The sequence below is a fragment of the Mus musculus genome, chromosome 14 (assembly GCF_000001635.26).
Source record: "Mus musculus strain C57BL/6J chromosome 14, GRCm38.p6 C57BL/6J".
Taxonomy (NCBI): domain Eukaryota; kingdom Metazoa; phylum Chordata; class Mammalia; order Rodentia; family Muridae; genus Mus; species Mus musculus.
Genome location: NC_000080.6, coordinates 70,497,341 through 70,512,854, shown reverse-complemented (window position 1 = coordinate 70,512,854; position 15,514 = coordinate 70,497,341). Strand labels below are relative to the sequence as shown.

At 49.1% G+C, this 15,514-nt stretch overlaps 1 protein-coding gene and 1 long non-coding RNA gene across 15 annotated transcripts in view; one reads left to right on the top strand and one right to left on the bottom strand.

The window, feature by feature from the left end:
- Positions 1–15,514, top strand: part of Bmp1 (bone morphogenetic protein 1) — a 46,162-nt gene that overhangs the window by 7,862 nt on the left and 22,786 nt on the right. For 9 of the 14 annotated variants that reach the window (XR_001781090.2, XR_383136.3, XR_001781089.1 and 6 more), the window contains 7 exons: positions 1,161–1,274; positions 3,941–4,105; positions 4,282–4,399; positions 4,678–4,856; positions 5,297–5,402; positions 7,399–7,523; positions 8,058–8,173. Coding sequence is in view for 8 of the 14 variants with exons in the window: in NM_001360021.1 (NP_001346950.1) it covers positions 1,161–1,274; positions 3,941–4,105; positions 4,282–4,399; positions 4,678–4,856; positions 5,297–5,402; positions 7,399–7,523; positions 8,058–8,173 (923 nt within the window). In the remaining 6 variants the exon portion in view is untranslated. Of the gene's footprint in view, positions 1–1,160; positions 1,275–3,940; positions 4,106–4,281; positions 4,400–4,640; positions 4,857–5,296; positions 5,403–7,398; positions 7,524–8,057; positions 8,174–15,514 lie in introns of all 14 variants that reach the window. The other 5 variants (NR_033241.1, XR_003950817.1, XM_011244931.2 and 2 more) reach the window with 1 other exon arrangement.
- Positions 6,272–7,844, bottom strand: Gm52136. Its single transcript, XR_003951198.1, has 2 exons — positions 7,371–7,844; positions 6,272–6,656 (listed from the first exon to the last, which is right to left on the bottom strand). It is a non-coding gene; the product is annotated as a predicted gene, 52136 (long non-coding RNA).

The window sequence follows — 15,514 nt, the reverse complement described above, 5'->3', positions numbered from 1 at the left end:
GTAACAAAACACCGGAGAGGACCGACTGACACTGGAGAGAACTGACTGACACCGGAGAGGACAGACTGACTTAGAGAATAGGTTTATTTTGGCTCACAGTTCCCAAGTTTCCAGTCCAAGATAGTGGAGAATATGGTTCTGGAGCCTCTTATAGGCAGCAGGTCATGGTGGGAGCCTTTGGCAGAGCAAAATGGGATGAGGAAAGGATAAGGTCTCACAATCCCCTTTAAGGGCAGGCATACACACACACACACACACACACACACACGCACACGCACACGCACACGCACACGCACGCGCACGCGCACGCGCACGCGCACGCACACACACACGCACTTACACGTACACACATATACACAGAGTGACATAAGTACCTATAAGGGTGCACAGATTCTCCCAGTAGCACCACCTTCAGGACCAAACCTTTTAACACATGTGCTTTCAGACAGTACAGTCTCTTTGCTTCAAAGTGTCTCACAGTCAGAGCACTTGTCTCTCTGTAGAATTCTCTGAGTCATTACTTGTATGAACTTTGTATTGTAAAGATTAGCACCAACAGGGCTAGGGGCCTCTTCTGCGTTGCTAGTCTTTGACTTAATGACCAGCCCATAATAGGTACTAATTAGCATTTGTTGAAGCTGGGAAAGGTGACACAATTGTGTCTTCTTGGAACTATTTATTAACATTTTTATTTACTCCTTTCTCTCCTCCCACCATGAGTTTGTGTGTGTGTGTGTGTGTGTGTGTGTGTGTGTGTGTGTGTGTAGATCAGAGGACAGCTTGCAGGAGTTGGTTCTCTCCTTCCTTAGGTCATCAGGTTTGGGGGTAAGCACTTTTGCTCACTGAGCCATCCCACTGTTTAAGCGATAGGGTAGGTTTTGTTCTATTACTCAGGCTAGCCTCCAAACTCTGGACCCAAGTGGTCCCTCTGCTTCAGTTGCCTGAATAGCTCTGGCTATCAGCGAGTGTCATAACCCTTCACTATTGTTGGGATTTGAAGTAAAAGGCAAGTGTAATCTATAAAGAGATTCTAGAAGCTGTTCTGTCTTTCTCATGTGATATTGGAGAATCAGAATGGCTATAGGGTCAGGGCTATAAGTACAATGAGTGCAGCCCAGGGTAAGAGGATTAACTCAGCCTCCGGCTTCTTTTTTCTCCAGCTGCCTTCCTTGGGGACATTGCCCTGGATGAGGAGGACTTGAGGGCCTTCCAGGTGCAGCAGGCTGCAGTTCTCAGACAGCAAACAGCCCGAAGGCCATCCATCAAAGCTGCAGGTATGCTCGGCTAGGCTGGCGCTCTGTGTCCCAGAAATGTTTTAGATTTGGGAAACAAGAACTGCCCCCCCTTTCCAGTCAGGTCCTCCCAGAACAGAGGCTATGAACTTGAACCCAACACAGGGGCTTGCCTTCCTTTGGGATATATTTATCCTCCTCCCAGAAGAGAAATAAATATTGACACCCATGGGAGCCCAAAAGCAGTATTTTTCTGACATATAGCTCACAAAGTACTTTTAAAAGTATTATCCAACTTGATTATCTCCACGCACCTCTAAGAGTGTCATAGTTAGTGTTTCCATTGCTGTGATAAAACACTGTGAGGAAAAGCAACTTAGGGAGGAAAGGGCTTACATCATCGTACACCTCTCAGGTTATACTCTATCACTGAGAGAAGGTAGAGCAGGAACTCAAGGCAGAAATCTGAGACAAGAGTAGAAGCAGAGGCCATGGAGGAGTGCTGCTTACTGTCTTGCTCCTCCTGACTTGCTCAGTTTGCTTTCTTACACACCCAAGACCACTTGCCCAGGGGTGGCACCCCCCACAGTAAGTGGGCCCTCCCACAAAAGTCATTAATCAAGACAATACCTGATAGACTTACCTCTAAGGCCAATCTTATTGGGACATTTTCTCAAGAGGTCCTCTTCCCAGATAGATGACCCTAGCTTGTATCAAATTGACAAAAACTCCAACCAGGACAAGTGATAAATGTCAGGACTCCCCATGTTTTTCAGAAGCTGAGACAAAGCCTCACAAAGCTAAAGTGATTTGCCCCGTATCACACACAGTGTGTAGGTGACAGGGCTGAAACTAACACCCAAACCTTTGTTTCCCGATCCATGATGCTATAGCCAATGGTCTCCTGGTCTCAGCGTGCAAGCTTCTATGTGTTCTCTGGAGCCGTTCTCCTGAGCTTCTTCAGGATCCCAAACTGTCTCCAAGACTTAACGCTTCACCTTTAACTGCGGTGTTCTTTTGTCCTATGTGTACAGTTGGTATCTTTCCATGCCACATAGAAAGGACTTATGTACATGTCCCAAAGCTGGGCTCAAAGCTCTTTGTTCCCTGGTGGCTCAAGCACCAACCACCCTGTGTGGCACTGGTGATGGGGAAAGAGGTCGACTGAATTGGCTTCTCCCAACCTTCATACTGCTGTGCTGAGGGGCAGTCTATCATCAGGATAGCACTAGATCATGGTTCAGAAAGCCCATATGGGGCTCTCCCATTGCTCAAGCAAGGGTTTCCTATTGAGGTTCAGTTCTGGGCAGAGGTAGGTGTGCCAGGCCACCTTCCTTGTCCAGCAGGAGGGATGGTCCTGGTGTAAACAATTTAGGGATTTTAAGCTAACTACCCAGGAGGGCAGGTGGCATCAAAGGGTACTCTGGTATCTTATTGACTAAAGAAGTTTGGTGGAGATTAATGAAGATAGCACAGGGGGAAGTTTTACCAGGGCCTAGGGCCAGACCACCAGGTGATCTGGGGGAAACCTTTGTCCTAAGTCTCCTCTACATCCAGGAACAGACAGTGGCACTTGCCCAATTCCATGGAGCTTCAGTGTCATGTGGGAATTCAGGCTCAGAATCCCTGAGAAAGCACATAGCTTTTATCCAAACTTCAGCTCCCTTGGGTCCCCACAGTTCCTGGGAAATGAGTGCCTCATTGTCTTAGTTTGGAGTCCTCGCCCATTCCTGCTCCCTGGGGCATCTCCAGACACTTAGAACACAGCCTCACAGCTCTTACAGAACTTTATAGTTATTTTACACAGATACCACGAAGAGTGAATTAGCAGATACCGAGTCATTGCTCCTAGGAGAAACGTAAGCTTCCACCAGACTTTGGTCACATTTTTTTTTTTTTTTTTTTTGGTAAACTGATCATTATATGACCACATTTATGTGTGTTTCACTTAAAGACACCTTATTTAATATAAAGTTAGTTCATTAATACTGAACTCACAGCTAGCAGCATTGACTTCAGCCCAAGCAAATATATTGAATGTGTGTGTTTCTTGGGAAGGTTTATCCCAGCTTTTGTGTTATGTTTTTGTATGTGTGTGTGTTAATGGAGATTGAACCTGGGGCCTCATGCATTCCAGGCAAGCATTTACCACTGAGGTGCATACCCAGCTCCATTTTTACGTTCTTGTTTTGAGATAGGGGCTCTCTAAGTTGCCCAGGATGGCTTTAAACTCAGTGTGAACATAGGCTGGCCTTGAACTCATAACCCTCCTGTCTCACCGTTTCAGGAGCTGGATGACAGGTTTGCATCACCATGAGCCCAGCTTTGGGAACACAAGACAGCGCATGAGCACTTTGCTTAGGAACCATTTTAAATAACCAAAATTTTTAAAAAATTTTTTTACAAAGTGGTTCTCAGTTCACCTAAAAGAAACAGGCAGACAGAACACCTTGTTCGACCTTGGCTGGGCTGTGTACACATTGATTGGATCATCCAACTTTTTTTTTTTTTTTTTTCTGCCCTGTACTTGTCGATGGATGTTCACGAAAGCCTGACCGTATCGATTTGAGACTAGCAAGTAAATTTTTAGCAAAGTAGGCAGATTTGCGAATCCAGAATCTACAAATAATGGGTCGCATTATCCTGTGTCTCCTCCTCCCCCTGGCTACTCACTAGCTGCCGCTGACTCTGTCCTCATTCCATTCCAGGAAACTCTTCTGCCCTGGGTGGTCAGGGCACTAGTGGACAGCCGCAGAGGGAAAGCAGGGGCAGATGGAGAGGCAGGCCTCGGAGCAGGCGGGCAGCGACGTCCAGACCGGAGCGGGTGTGGCCCGATGGGGTCATCCCGTTTGTGATTGGAGGGAATTTCACCGGTGAGTGTGCTGCTGTGAGCCTATACCTGGCCTTGGCCTTGTTGCCTTTGGCTGGTGCGCAGCCTCCTGGCCAGGCAGTGTGCCTGCGGACTGGCTGTAACACTGTATCAGTGGGTGAAAGTGCCCCCAACTCCCACTCACTTGACAGTGCGACAGCCCAGCTTATCCTTCCACAGGCAGCCAGAGGGCAGTCTTCCGGCAGGCCATGAGACACTGGGAGAAGCATACCTGTGTCACCTTCTTGGAGCGCACAGATGAGGACAGCTATATTGTATTCACCTACCGACCCTGCGGGTGAGCAGGGACCCCTGGGCTCTGATCCCCTTGGTGGTGATCCCCAGCCAGGTTCTGCCCTAGGCATTCTTGCTGCCCCTAAGCTGGGCCTGCCTCTCCCCTCTCCCTGCTATGGGCATCTGCCATTGATATGGCTCAGACCCTGGCAAAAAGCCTGCGCATTGGGTGCCCAGGGCCATCCGCACCCCTGCGCAACCCCCCAGCAGCCTGGCCCAGCCCCTGAGTGGATGCACTCCCCCAGCTCGGGACCACCCCCCTGAGCTGGCCCCGCCCTCCAGGTGCTGCTCCTACGTGGGTCGCCGAGGTGGGGGCCCCCAGGCCATCTCCATCGGCAAGAACTGTGACAAGTTTGGCATCGTGGTCCATGAGCTGGGCCATGTCATTGGCTTCTGGCACGAGCACACGCGGCCCGACCGGGACCGCCATGTCTCTATTGTACGCGAGAACATACAGCCAGGTACACACATCCCAGGGACTGGATCCCATCCTAGGGCTTCTAGAGCTGCTTAGGGGTCTAACACTGGTCATGGACATGGGGGTCAGGTTGAGTAGCCAGAAACCAGCTCTTCTGGTGTGAAGGCTGGACTACAGTCAGCTTGTCCCTGGATATCCCCACAGGCTTACCTGTTCCCCATCTCCCACCCTTTGCTAGTTCTGTTTTTCTTCATGGCCCTGTGAGTCTCTGTCCTTCCTCCTTATTTGTGGTCTCCTGATCCTCCCTTCAGCAAGTTCTCCAGGCTTTTCTGCTGGGAAGGACTCCTCTATAGACGTCCCTGTCCCCTTCCCCCCTCTACTCCCCTTTCACCTTCAGAGAGGCAGCCCCCTTCCAGGTACAGGTACTGAAGGACACAGGCTACTCCCTCGACCCCACCCCCACTTTTCTCACGGTCTTTGTAGGGCAGGAGTATAACTTCTTGAAGATGGAGGTTCAAGAAGTGGAGTCCTTGGGAGAGACCTATGACTTTGACAGTATCATGCACTATGCCCGGAACACATTCTCCAGGTGAGAAATGGTCCAGTCCTTCTGGAAGCCATTTTCCTGCAGACTTCCTCTTTTTGGTGTCCTGCCCTGCTCCAGCAGACGACAAAGACAAGGATAGTCTTCTGGATGCCTGCAGCTCCTAGACAAAGGGCTAGTGGCTGTGTCTGCCTTAGTAGTCTCTGCCATTAGTGAGGGGCTGGCAGGCTAGCCCATTGCTGTGTTGAAGCAAAGATTTGTGGCCTAGAAGACTAAACACCTGAGTTCTCCGGTCCTGCTGTGTGGGGTCTCCAAAGTGTGCCAACCCAAAGGAGCCAGGCTTGTCCCACATCTGCCACCACGGCAGTTTATTTTTCTGGTGGTGCCCAGAGGGGATCACCTCCTTCTAGTTATCTGCCCTCTCTGCCTTGTTTTGTTTTACAGTACTAAGAATTGAACCTAAGGCCTTATGATACCAGGCAAATGCTGTTCCTCTGTCTTATGTGCCCAGTTCTATTAATTTTAATTTTTTAAATTTTATTTTATGTGCATTAGTGTTTTACCTGCATGTGTGTCTGTCAGATTTCCTGGAACTAGAATTACAGACAGTTGTGAGCTGCTACGTGGGTGCTGGGAATTGAACCTGGGTCCCCTGGAAGAGCAGTCAGTGCTCTTAACTGCTGAGCCATCTCTCCAGCCCCCTAATTTTTATTTTTTAAAGAGGGTTGCACCAAGTTACCCAGACTGACCTTGAGTTCACTATGTAACCCTGGCAGGATTTGAACATAAAATTATTTCTTTCTCTCTTACACATATATATATTTTTATATGTATGTGCACATTACATGCCACGTGGCACCTGTGGCAGTCAGAGGACAAATGCAGGAGCCGTTTCGCTCCTTCCACAATGTGGGTTCTGGAGATCAAACTCCATTTATTGGCCTTGGTGGCAAGTGTCTTGGCCACTGAGCTGCCCCGCCAACCTGCAGACCTTGAACGCTTGATTGTCTTGCTTCAGCAGAGGTCATAGAGCAGGACCGGCTTGGTCTATTTTGTGACTGGCTACTTTGCACAAAGCTTGACTTTTGCCCTGGACTGGTCCCCATAGCCAGTTCACAGGATATCTTCTTAACCAGGGCTTGATAGGAGAAGACCCCTCCTGCAGGACTAGGAGGAATGTTCCCACCTCTCCTCACACCCCTTCCTGGACTGGCTTTCCTGCACCCATGTCCCCATCTGGGTGGTGGCTTTCCTCCCTTCCTTCTATGCTCCTCCTGACCCTTTCTTCCAGCTCAGGACCTGGGAATGGAGAGGGAGACAGGGGAGGGGAGAGGGGGTTGGTGCTGGTGGTGATGAGCTCATTCAGCCCCCCACCCCCACAGACCCTCCTTCTATTTCCCATCATGCTCACACCCCCCTGCTGGGTCCTTCCCAGCTGGATATGAGTCAGGGACCCTGGGGAGGGGAGAACTGCTGTCTCTCTTTGTTCTGCTCCTCCCAAATGGAAAGACAGAGATTAGCAGGAAGGAGTTGAGAAAGAGGGACACTGTGCCCTGTGAGCTGGCTAGCCACTGTGGAAGCTGCCGCTAGTTACCCTTTGGCCTTACTCCAATCGCAGCCATGTCGAGAGGGTAATGAGTTGACCCTGGGAAGTCAAGAGAGGAGTCTATTGGGACTGAATTTGAGGTCTGGAGGTGGAAGCTGGCTGGTATTGCAGAGATGACAAATGAGGGCCCAAAGCTTTCCCAGGGCTGCGGTTTGAAGCCAGTCTGAGCATAAGGCCCTGGGTCCCTGATCTTTCAAAGCATTTCTGCCCCCTCCCCCCCAGCCCCTGTGGTATAGCTGCCACGGAACAGGGTGGCTGCTGGTCAGTGGGCAGCTTAATGACAGGGTGAGACATCTCCGCCCTTCCCTGACCCTGTTGAGGAATGTCTGGGTCCTGGCAGAGCAATGCCCTGTGGCTGTAGATGAACACGCCACCCTCCTTCTTCACCCACCTCCCGGCAGACTCACGTCCTCAGTCTCCTCATGTCCTTCTTAGGGGCATCTTCTTGGACACCATTGTTCCCAAGTATGAGGTGAATGGGGTGAAGCCTTCCATTGGCCAAAGGACCCGACTCAGCAAGGGGGACATCGCTCAGGCCCGGAAGCTCTACAAATGCCCAGGTTGGCGCAGGGAAGGGACAGACCAGAAGGGATGGAAGGTAGGGTCCAAGGAAGACAGAGGTCAGGGCCCAGGAACCCCTAGAACGTGACTGCTATAAGTCTCCGGGATGGGTGTTGGGAAGGAGGGATAATAGAGAAACACAGTATTCTGGTTAAGGATCAACCTGAGCTAGGCTGGTAGATGCTAGGAAGAGCCTAGAAAAATGAGGAGGCAGAAAGGAGGCAGAAAGAGGAGCAACTAGCCTCTCCCCTGGACAGTGAGGAGGAGGTGAGGCCCACCAAACGAGTTTGACCTCAACTCTGGAATCCATGTTTCCTTGACAACAGGGCATCTGGTTACCCTGGTAGCACTAGACCAGGGAAGTAGGATGGTTTATGCTTATGTGTAAGGAGGAGGGGTACATCTTAAAGGGACAGAACACCTTTCTTCAGCCACTCTTGTCTCCCTTAAGGGTTCCGACAAGGCTCAGGGGTGAGCTGGGGATCTGGCACCTGCAGTCAGCAGCTTAGTTACTATTTTTTTCCCCTTGACAGCCTGTGGCGAGACCCTCCAAGACAGCACTGGCAACTTCTCCTCCCCTGAGTATCCCAATGGCTACTCTGCCCACATGCACTGTGTATGGCGCATCTCTGTCACACCTGGGGAGAAGGTAACTGTGATTGATCACCTGTCTGAGTCTATTAAGACCCCAGCAATGGGGTAGCATCACCCTCCAGGGGGCCCAGCCCTGGGACTTCTGGCAGAAGGGTGACCTACCTCATCACCTGCATTAAGTATGTAATGAGGAGGGTTGCTCTGCCTCCCTCCTCCTCACTGAGCTGTACATTAGTGCTAATCCAAAGATAGAGTTGCTATGTACGGTTACCATGTAGTTCTGTTGTGATTGTCTAGCTCTTCTTGGGTGCTTTTTAAAGTGCTTGTCACATGGCTCCTCTTTTTATTTTTATGGCCACCCTGGGTCTTCGTTTCACAGAGGAAGAAACTGAGTTACAGGAAGATTAATTAGGTAATTTGTCCAGGTCATACAGTTAACCAGGGCAGAGTAGGATGTAAAGCCTTCCTCGGGCTGGGTTCAAGCCCAGCCTATTCTGGGATGCCTTGGGTAGACTTGGGTGAACCAGTCAGCCCTAGTCCTTGGCTCTCTCTTCTGTATAGTCAGAGCTTGAGTCAGGGATTCCCAAAGGGCCCTTCTCAATTCTCAAAAGCTGTGGTCCTGAGAACAGCTGAGAACAAAGCAAATGCTTCCAGCAAGATGCTTTCTGGTCATGGCTAGCCTTCCTCCCCCTCTTTTTCCTTGCTGTTCTGGGACCTTCAGGTCCTTGCTTGTCTGCTACCCATTCAGGTGAGCAGAGTACACACCAAATGCATGAAGGGCCCATAACTCATGGAGTTCAACCTCCCACTGCATGATTGACTAGCCTTGTTTGAATACCTGAGCTTATGAGGTCTTGGGACCCCTCTTACTTTTCTATTCTGTTCTCTCTCCAACTCTCAATGCTACAGAGTTTCAGAGAAAGGGGGGAGTGTCTATCCCTGAAAACCCTCAGAGCTTCTCAAGAGTAGTTCCTTGTAACTCACCTCCTGGTTAGTCACCTTCTCAAAGTAGGAAGGCCCTTCTCCTTCTTTCTTTTTTAATTTTTATTATTTGTATGGGGAGGAGCAGAAGGTATATGCATGTGACTGTAGATGCCCAAGGAGGGTGGAGACATCAGCTCCTCCTGGAGCTGAAGTTACAGGCAGTTGTGAACTGTCTGATAAGGGCACTCGGAACCAAACTTCCATCCTCTGTAAGAGCAGAAACAGCTCTCCAGCCCTTCCCATGACTTCTTAGGTCCAGGCATGGCCTTTGTCACATGAAGTCTAGATTTCTCAGCCCACCTTGGATCTTCTGTGTCCTTCACTTTTTTATTGTTCCCAAGAGCGAGCTGCTACATTCTTTCCCATAATTGGAATGTGACGTTTAATTTGGTGTTACATTGTTTTCATGGAGCCTTGCAACACCTCCTGCAAAGAGGGTTTAGAACCAGAGAGTTCCACTGTCCAGCAAGTCCTACTAGCCTCTCACCTCCTCCATTGCCTGTTGGATAAGTGTGTCACCTGTGATGCTGTCCTGAGCTTTAATCAGAATCTTGAGCAGGACACAAGCCAAAGTAAGTTTCAAACTCCCATTGACCCACTAAGTTGCAGGTTTTCGAGACTTAGCAATGGTCTTTGATGACATTATCCCTAGTCACAGGCTGCCACCTGTTGCACTCCTCTGACGCCTCTGATGTCTTCTTCCCCTAGCATAGGAACCTCTCCAGCAGTGATGAATACAGAGCTGGAATGCATTACCAAATCACACTCACTGTCCCAACAGTCCAGAAAAAGTCCCTATCAAAAGGAGAGGAAATGTACTCGCCAATGAGCCTTGTTTCAGTAGACCACACTCCACCCCTCGAACACACATCCCCCAGTGGTTCTTTCCTAAGTAGCCAAAGGCTATCTTTTTAGTTGGGGATTGATGTTCAACTCCATGGTTAGCAGTTCCCAGAATCTCGTAGCTGCCTTTCCACATGCACACGCACGCGAGCACACACATTCATGCTTCAAAGCTGAGAAAGCGTTTGCTGTGAGCTGTTGAGATTACACGTGCTGATCACATCTGCAAGTTATTTGACTGTCCTCTGACGTCATCTGTGAGGCCCAGAGACGAACGTCAACTTAGAGAGGAGCTCCTTGCTCTCCCTCTGTCTGGGCGGTGGCTTTCCAGACGGTGCATGCATGGCTTTTGTTTTCGTAGCTTAAGGATCATGCTTTCTGTGACGGACTCTTTACTAAGAATTTGGTAATTCTGCTATCCCTCCTTTAGCTGGCATCCTGCTGTCTTCCCTCAAAAGCCATCTCATCCCTTGTTCTTCTTATTCCCAAACTGCAAGTCTTTCTGCTATTTTTTTTCCTGGTCTTTCGAGACAGGGTTTCTCTGTATAGCCCTGGCTGTCCTGGAACTCTGTAGACCAGGCTGGCCTCGAACTCAGAAATCCGCCTGCCTCTGCCTCCCGAGTGCTGGGATTAAAGGCATGCACCACCATGCCCGGTCTTTCTGCTATTTTGAATGGGCTGAGCCCTCACTGCCTTCCCAAGGGTCTCCACTACTCCAGGCTTTGGAAATCTCATTCATAAGTATAAATAATAATAGTGATGATGATGATGATAATAATAATAGCTTATAGTTATTGAGCTTATGAGTCAAACATGAGTTCAGGGATCTCTGTGTGTTATGTTCTTGTTCTTGATTCTTGGGAATCAAGCCCAGGGTTAGTTAGGCAAAGGCTTTACTGAGCTGTAATTCGCAGCCCACGCCGCGCCTTTGAATTAGCACGGCTACATCATAGTCTTGGTACTGACATGGTCCCTGTTCTGCTTATGAGAAAATGAACTTACAAAAGTCAGTCCCCAGCCCAAGGTCACGTGGAAGCTGCATCTGGACACACTGGTCTGTGATTATAAAACTGTGGTGTTCTGAGGCCCTGATGCAGCATTTCAATAGTTGTTCTGGTGCTCTTCAGCAAACCTACGAAGTGTAATCCTAGTGCTTAGTACAGGGCCAAGGACCAGAGATGTGCAGATTCACAGAAAAGCCCGGTCCTTGAGGAACATCGAAGGTTGCACATGGCTTCCTTTCCTGGTCAGGAACATGCATGACCCAGCCATCACATGAGGCCACGTAGCCTAGATCAGCTTTCTTTTCAGTAGTTTCTGACTGCATGGGCCAGTGAGCTCTCATGTCTCTAAATGGTCACAGGGCCCTGGTTCAGGAGCCTCCCTGGCCTGTAAGCCCTCCATGATTCCCAGAAGACCTTCATCCCCTTTCGGGACCCTGCTCAGAGCTCCAGGGAAAGAAGAGGATTCAAGATAAAAATTATAAACACACCAGTGCATGGTTGTAGAAATGTATCAATAAAAAAAAAAAAAGAAATCTATCATTTTTTTAAAAAAGTGAATCCAGGTATCACCCTGACACAGGCTTTTAGTCTCAGCACTGGTAAGCAGAACCAGATGGATCTTTACATAGTAAGTTTCAGAACTGTCATTGTAAAACCTTGTCTGAAAAAAAAAATCCAAGATGGCACCCCGGGGCCATGAGCCTTGAAAGGACCCCTAGAGGCTGGCACTTTCAGAATGAGGTCTACTTTCTATTATTCTTGTTCTGTCTCTCACTTGAAAATTGGAACCTTGGGCCCTGGATTTGTTGTTAGAACGACTATGTGCCAAGCAATGAATCAGGCCCATGACACACACAGTCTCTTCAAGCTTATAGTCATCTTTAAGCTTGTCATTGCAGTGTAGACCAGGGAAGGGAGGCTCACAGAGCTTACATATAAATCTGACCAGGCTTGCCCAGGGAAATGCCTGATTTGTCTGCAGTAAAGCCACCTCCCCAAGCGATTGGACTTTGACATCAAATCTGGCAGAGAGAAAGTTGTTTTCCACTCACTCTCTAGTGCTTACCTTAGGGCCAGAAGTGCGGATGATAGGCCCATCTTGGCATGTCACCTTCGAGAAAGAGGCCCTTATGGTGAACCATGAGTTTGTCAACACTCATGTAATTAGCAGTTGACCTTGGGACTTGCCAGTACTTCCCAGACCATGAAACACCCTGTGCCTTTGTTTTCCTACCTGGAAAACGGGCTCAGTAATTTGTGGATTTATATGAGGATGGAAGAGACTCATATCCAGAAAGAGCTTGTGCAGTACATAATATGCAAAGGTTGGCTACAGTTGTCCTCTCTGTATCCCCAGTGGGTAGATGGGTAAGCGCCAGTCAGTTTCCAGATGTCCTACTGTCTCTCCCTACTTCCAGGATTCTGATCTGAACCACTGCGTGTCCAGGTGTCCTAAAGCTTAGAGTGGTGGCAGAGGACTGGGCTCCCATGGAGGGCTAGCAATATGCAACTCAGTGACAGGGTGTTTGCCCAGCATGCACAAGGCACAGGATTCCCTGTCCAGTGCCACAAAGACTTAAGTAAATTTCTAAAAGAGAAATTCATGCTTACTGTCTGCCTGCCTTGCACCAGATGACACAGTAAGCTTTATTCATCTTATTCCCCTTAAGCCCTGTGAGACAGGTCCTATTATCCAGTCACAGCTAGGAAAAACAGCACCAAGGAATCCAGTGATGAGTCTAAGATTGTGGGTGAGACCACCTTGAAGCCGGTGAGTTGTCTAAGGGGTGATGTGGTTAATGGCCTCAGGAACTCCTTCCCAAGTGAGAAGGGTATAGTACTCTGTTGGTTCATCCTTGAGAGCACCATCATGTGTGAGGGAACCTTTTCACAGACAGATACACCTTACATAATCCCCATGTCTCTAGTGCAACCCTTGAGACTCCCTCCAATCTGTAGATGAATATAGGCTCAAGGAAGTGGAACTAAACTCCCCAAGTCCTCAGCTAGGAAATGGTAGAGCTGGCCAGATTTTCTTTGGCAAAGGGCAGTGCCCTTGCCACCAGGGCACAGCTGCGTCCACATGACAGAAGTCAGTACAACTCTTAATTAGACATGTCTGGTCTCAATATAGCCCATGCTGTGTCTCCCTGGAGGATGCTACTGACCACCAACACAGGTCTCTTCCTCCCAAGTCAGGTGACCACCGCTGTCTGTCTAACCCCTTGGGAGGTCTTGGGTGGGCCTTCTGGGGTTCTGGCCATCTGGGCGTGGTGACTTTGGAGCTCATCCTTCATGTTCATCTGTGTGAGGGAAAGTAGGTGTTTGTTCTCATTCCAGCTGCTGGGCGGCCCAGGGGGCGGCCTGCGTGAGGGGCAGAGGGTGTGAGTGTGGGAGTCAGGGTGCTGCGCCTCAGCTTCCCGCATCCCTTCCTCCATCTGGCATTCCGTGACGGATATTTTTGTCATTTGTTAGATATATAAAAATAACATGTGCCTGATATAAAATGCCTGAACAGTCCATAAACACAATGTAAAAAAGAGAGAGAGAGAATATTCTCCTCCTTAATCTTTTATATCCCACTTCTCAACAGGGACCAAGCATGAGGAATGCTTTGATGTGTCTGTGTGACACACATAAAGCCAAAAGGGACTTCACAGTCACATAGTGGATTTCTGCAGCTTGCCTTGCCCTTAGCAGTAGATCCTGTCCTTGCTTTGGGTCAGCTCGAATAGATTTGCCTCATCTGTTTTCATGGCTGCTCATCCATCAGTCCTTGTCATTTCTCTCTGTGTCTGTGTCTGTGTCTGTGTCTGTGTCTGTGTCTGTGTCTGTGTCTGTGTCTGTGTCTGTGTCTGTGTCTGTCTCTGTCTCTGTCTCTGTCTCTGTCTCTGTGTCTCTCCATCCGTCCCTCACTCACTCCTTCCTTCCTTCTCTGGTTTTTCAGGACAGGGTTGTTCTGTATAGCCTTGGCTGTCTTGAAACTCTGTAGATCAGGCTGGCCTCAAACTCACAGAGTTCACAGAAGCTCACCTCTGACTCCTGCCTGCTGGGATCAAAGGTGTGGGCTACCAGCACCTAGCTCTTCTTCTTCTTCTTCTTCTTCTTCTTCTTCTTCTTCTTCTTCTTCTTCTTCTTCTTCTTCTTCTTCTTCTTCTTTGTTTTGTTTTTTGTTTTTTGAGACAGGGTTTCTCTGTATAGCCCTGGCTGTCCTGGAACTCACTCTGTAGACCAGGCTAGCCTTGAACTCAGAGATCCACCTGCCTCTGCCTCGCAGGTGCTGGGATTAAAGGCGTGTGCTGCTACCACTGCCTGGTGCCTAGCTTTCTTCTAGTGAAGGATAGTTGATTTTAAGTTTTTTCAAGTTTTCACTATTACCCAAAATGCTTCAGTAGACATACACTTCCATGTTTATAGATTTAGGCAAGCCTGACTGAAGATTCCTAAAAGCAAAATCATACTTGAGACATAGTTATTAAGTTCCTACTAAGTGCTACATGTGGAGGGGGGACAAGTGAGATTTCTGCCTGTCTGGGTTTGCATTTCTGTGTTGGAGGAGAAGCAGATAAAGAATGCATCAGCAAGTCCCTGAGAACAGGGGGATGGTGGTGCACTCTGGGGAGGAATCCACAGAGGAGACAGTGACTCATGTGGGGTTTTCAGAGAAGTCCCCATTCATGGCAGGCATGTCGAAACTGGGGCAGCATCTGCAGGCACCAGGGGAGAGCTTCCAACAGTGAGTACAAAGTTCCTGAGACAGGCTTGGTGTCAGGACCAAGATGAAGATGGGTATGGTCCATGTGCCTTGAGCCTAGTAAGGAGGAATGGCAGGAGAAGAGGTCAGAGGTAACAGAGATGAGATGGGGAAAGATCCTTCAAAGTGAGGACTTGGGAGTTTATTCTGAGTTACTATGCATATGTTATGTGTATTAAAGGACTTTGAGCCAAGGGTGGATCTGGCCAGGCAGACATAATAAAACCTTGACTCTGATTGCTGTGGCTCAGGTAGGGCAGAGCCAAGAACAAGGAATAAGCTTAGTGTGGATCTAGGATGGGAGGATGGTCAGAAGGTGTGGCTGGAAGAGAGAAGAATGGTGGGAGGTTGTGGGTAGAAGGTGATGAGACTTAGCTCATCAGTGCCAAGGGCTCAGTGGTACTGTCATGCACAGGTACGGGCAGGTGTGGCCGTCCATACCGACAGAAGTCAATGATCTGGGTGTGACCAGCTTGTAGTTTTTAGGTGAGAACAGTTAAGTGGGAAGAGGAGTGTGAGTCTGGGGTTCATACCACAGAGGTTGAGTGTGAGGAGGTGCCGGTGCAGACTGGCAATCGCCTCACTTTGAAGGCTGCCATGCCAGCCCTTGGCTGCTTCCCTCTGTGGAAGCATTTGGTCATTTTCTTCAAAGGGATAATGAGTTGGATGGAGGGGTTTATACTTTCAAAACAGAGCCAGATGGATGGATCGCCATAAGCCTTGTCTACATAGGGAGTTCCAGGCCAACTGGAGGCGGGTACCGAGGAGCTGAGGGAATGGGATATGTGACATGTGACACTGTGGCTCCATG